The sequence below is a fragment of the Seriola lalandi genome, unplaced genomic scaffold, assembly GCF_002814215.2.
Source record: "Seriola lalandi dorsalis isolate HSWRI2012SDOR001 ecotype SW California unplaced genomic scaffold, Sedor1 jcf7180002055009, whole genome shotgun sequence".
NCBI lineage: Eukaryota > Metazoa > Chordata > Actinopteri > Carangiformes > Carangidae > Seriola > Seriola lalandi.
The window spans coordinates 16618-20368 of NW_019525552.1; the positions used below are offsets into that span (position 1 = coordinate 16618).

Consider the following 3751-nt stretch of genomic DNA (forward strand, 5'->3'; position numbering starts at 1 on the left):
CTAGAAAACACAAACGCTGATGAAGACGACAGCGACGATGACGACACCTCGTCTTTCGTCACCGCTCCGCTCTCTCCAACCTTCCCGCCCGTCGCCGTAGAGACGCTACCGATGCGTTATGACCACACCCACAGGGAAGAGCAGGCAGTCACCGTGGCAATGGGAGGAAGAGTGACACCTGAGGGGTTTGACTACGCCATCGAGGACTACTACACACTGAGACTGAGAGGTACACACACACACACAAACACACACACACACACACACACACTCACACACACACACACACACACACACACTCACTCACTCACTCACACACACACACACACACACACACACACACACACACACACTCACTCACTCACTCACACAAACACACAGACACACACACACACACACACACGCACGTTTGTCTCTCTATAGTTGTGAGAGCCCTCAGAAGTGTCCTCACTCTGTAGAAATGACAAACACTGACAGTCCACCTACACATGAGGAACGACGACGATGATGATGATGATGATGATGATGATGAAGGTCACCCTCCTTTCTCTCTGTCAGCTGACCTCATCGGCATGGCAGCCCAGCTGACCAATCAGAGGCTGGTGTGTGTCCTGGAGGCGTGTCACCTGGGCGGAGCCACAACTGAACTCATCCTGAGCCGAGCGTTTCACCTGCCTAACTGACACACACACACACACACACACACACACACACACACACACAGACACCTGATGGGAGTTGAAGTTGTTTAATTTATTTGTAACTTTTAGGTTTGACAGTTTTTATACTTGTTAATTTATAATATTTCTAATTATTTGATGCTGTGTTAATTTATGACACATGCTGCTGCACTTTACTGCGTGTTCGTTTTGGGAGTTGTAGTTTTTTAACTACATTTAAAAAGAACCAGCGACGGCAGCTGTTCTGGCAGATGGTCGTTGACAGGTGTCAGTGGGACTTAACACTTTCTGTTACAACCCTCCAATCACAGTGAAAGTATTGAGTCTAAACATCAGCACATATATTTAGTTTATATAGTGTCAATGATGGAAGAAGAGAAATGTATTTGTCAGTTTTATTCAGGACCTGTTTGATAATTACAGGGTGGAGTTACTGTTGTTATGATGTTAGAAACAAGAAGCTGAATAAAGTTATCATTATTTGTATGTCATTAGCACATATGAAGTAATGACACTAATTGTTGGGCTGTAACATGAAGCTGGACACTTTAAATAAAAAGGAAGAGCTGATGAAACCTGACGCAGTATTTCATCTTCTCTCGTCTGTGTCTCCGAGCGTCGACGCTCCTCAACCAGGATCCAAAAGTTGCTGCTGTTTTTATTACTGTGATGGTCAGAAGATTTGCTGCCACAGAGGACGTGGCGTTCACGGCGTTCACGGCGTTCACGGCGTTCATGTCTGAGGTGTTTGTTTTCGGGGGTTTTACCGACCTGAATGTTGAAATGAGTCTTTCACAGGCTCACTCCTCACGACTGATTATTTTAAACCAAAACTTAAAGAGCTGAAGGATTTAGTTTTTCTCCAGCTGAAAAATTCCATTTTTATATTTCCTCTTGGTCGTCGGAGCCTCAGTGTTTGTGAAGCACTGACCTCGTCCCTGGTTTCATTTCTGCTGTTTGTTCAGTTTGAAGCTGGAACAAGAAAAAAATCTCTAAATGATATTTTAGTGTCAGAAAGTCGATCAGAGCCTCGGTGAATTCTCACGTTGTGTCTGATGATTCTTTGTCTTGTATTTTAAAAACCTTGTAGTTTGTGTGTCAGCTGTTCTTTCCTGAGTTCAGCAGCGTCAAATAAATCCTGTTGAATCGTCCCGCTTCTGTCTGAGCATCAGTCAGCTGATGATGACATCATCTTTTCAAACAGGAGGCGGGAGATATTTGATGTTTTTCTGATCGTGTCAGTCCGTCTCTCTCTGATTTCCCTCCTCTGTCTGCAGATCATTGGTTCCTACTGAAGACGGAAATCAGGTCTGTGTATGTGCGTGCGTGCGTGTGAGTGTATGTGTGTGTGAGTGTATGTGTGTGTGTGTGAGTGTATGTGTGTGTGAGTGTATGTGTGTGTGTGTATGTGTGTGTGAGTGTATGTGTGCGTGCGTGCGTGTTCATGGTGATGAAGGAACGTGACACTGAGACTCACTGATGTGTTTTAATAGTTTTTGGACACGAGCTCAAAGGAATCAGATATGACACACACACACACACACACACACACATATAGACACATAGACACACACACACACACACACACACACACACATATAGACACACACACACACACACACACACACATATAGACACATAGACACACACACACACACACACACACACATATAGACACATTGACACACACACACACACACATATAGACACACACACATCAGATACTTTGAGTCAGAGGTGCAACATTATCGACGTGATCACAGACTCCTGCGCTGACGCTGATGCTGATCTGAGACCAGAGACGACACGTCCAGGACCACAGTCCTGCGGCAGACGTGGAGCTGCAGGTGTGTTCAGGTGTGCTCAGGTGTGCTGGCTGCGTCTCTGGCAGATGTAGCGCAGCCTGGTGGAGCAGTGCAGGTCGTTGAGGCGTCCGTCGGTGTGAAGGTGAGCGCAGTCCTCGTCTCCCTGGCCGAGACCGTGACCCGTCCAGCTGTCAGGCTGACCAGGTTTCCAGCGCCTGCAAACACAAAGCACACAGGTGTGTTTGTCTCAGGCCTTTACCTGTTGTAACATTTATCGGAGTGAATTTCTGTAAATACTTCTGTAAAATGTCCCACAGATTCAGAAAAGTGTCAATGTTGTAACATTTAATAAAATATATTAAAAATGTTTAAAAAAGTCCCCTAATTTAAAAATAAATCCTGGTTGCCGCTCACCTGCGGTTCATGACGTACGGCGTCTGGTTGACCCACTCCCATTTCCCCGTTCTCCCATCGGTCAGACCCACCCAGTAGAAGGTGCCCGAGCCGTGATGGGTCACAAAGTCCTGCACCAGAGACACAGACAGGCAGGCAGACGGACAGACAGAGAGAGAGACAGACAGGCAGGCAGAGAGAGAGACAGACAGAGAGAGACATAGACAGACAGACAGAAGTCAAAGTTCTCAAAAGGTTCATAAAGACGTTGCTCTGCTGTTCACGCACAACAAACAACTTCTTTACAAGACAGTGATTTTTTAAGTTTTTACAAAGAAGACACTGTTTTATACCAGACAGACAGAGAGACAAACAGGCAGAGAGACAGACAGGCAGAGAGACAGACAGGCAGAGATACAAACAGGCAGAGATACAAACAGGCAGAGAGACAAACAGGCAGAGAGACAGACAGGGAGACAGGCAGGCAGAGAGACAGACAGGGAGACAAACGGGCAGAGAGACAAACAGGCAGAGAGACAGACAGGGAGACAGGCAGGCAGAGAGATGGGCAGGCAGACAGACAGAGAGGCAGACAGGCTGTCTCACCCACTCCTCCTCAGTGTTGAGAATGACCAGGTGAGATTCGTGTCCGTTGCACCAGTCTCTAGCGTCCGGCCAGGCCAAAGGTGTCCTGCTGAACAGATAGCAGGTGGTGCCAGAGAGTTCCCAACCCAGAGGACAGCAGCCGTCCACCACTGAAGCTGAGAGACAGACAGACAGTCTGTAAGACAGGTCTACAATTACATCAGAGAGACATCTGTGTCCTCTTGCACCTCTGACTTCGTAAGGACCAATATCACATTTAGACTCCAG

At 46.9% G+C, this 3751-nt stretch overlaps 2 protein-coding genes across 3 annotated transcripts in view; one reads left to right on the plus strand and one right to left on the minus strand.

Moving 5' to 3' along the window:
- LOC111647845 (RPA-related protein RADX) overlaps nt 1-2381 on the plus strand; it is a 9559-nt gene extending 7178 nt beyond the window's left edge. For both annotated transcript variants that reach the window (XM_087171563.1, XM_023397517.2), the window contains exon 19: nt 559-2381. In XM_087171563.1, the coding sequence (XP_087027689.1) occupies nt 559-683 (125 nt within the window). In that variant the 3' untranslated portion in view covers nt 684-2381. The remainder of the gene's footprint in view (nt 1-558) is intronic.
- Nucleotides 2153-3751, minus strand: part of LOC147817150 (C-type lectin domain family 10 member A-like) — a 5375-nt gene continuing 3776 nt past the window's right edge. The window contains exons 2-4 of the mRNA XM_087171577.1: nt 3485-3745; nt 2900-3009; nt 2153-2700 (exon numbers count right to left, since the gene is read on the minus strand). Coding sequence (XP_087027703.1) covers nt 2544-2700; nt 2900-3009; nt 3485-3745 — 528 coding nt within the window. The 3' untranslated portion in view covers nt 2153-2543. The remainder of the gene's footprint in view (nt 2701-2899; nt 3010-3484; nt 3746-3751) is intronic.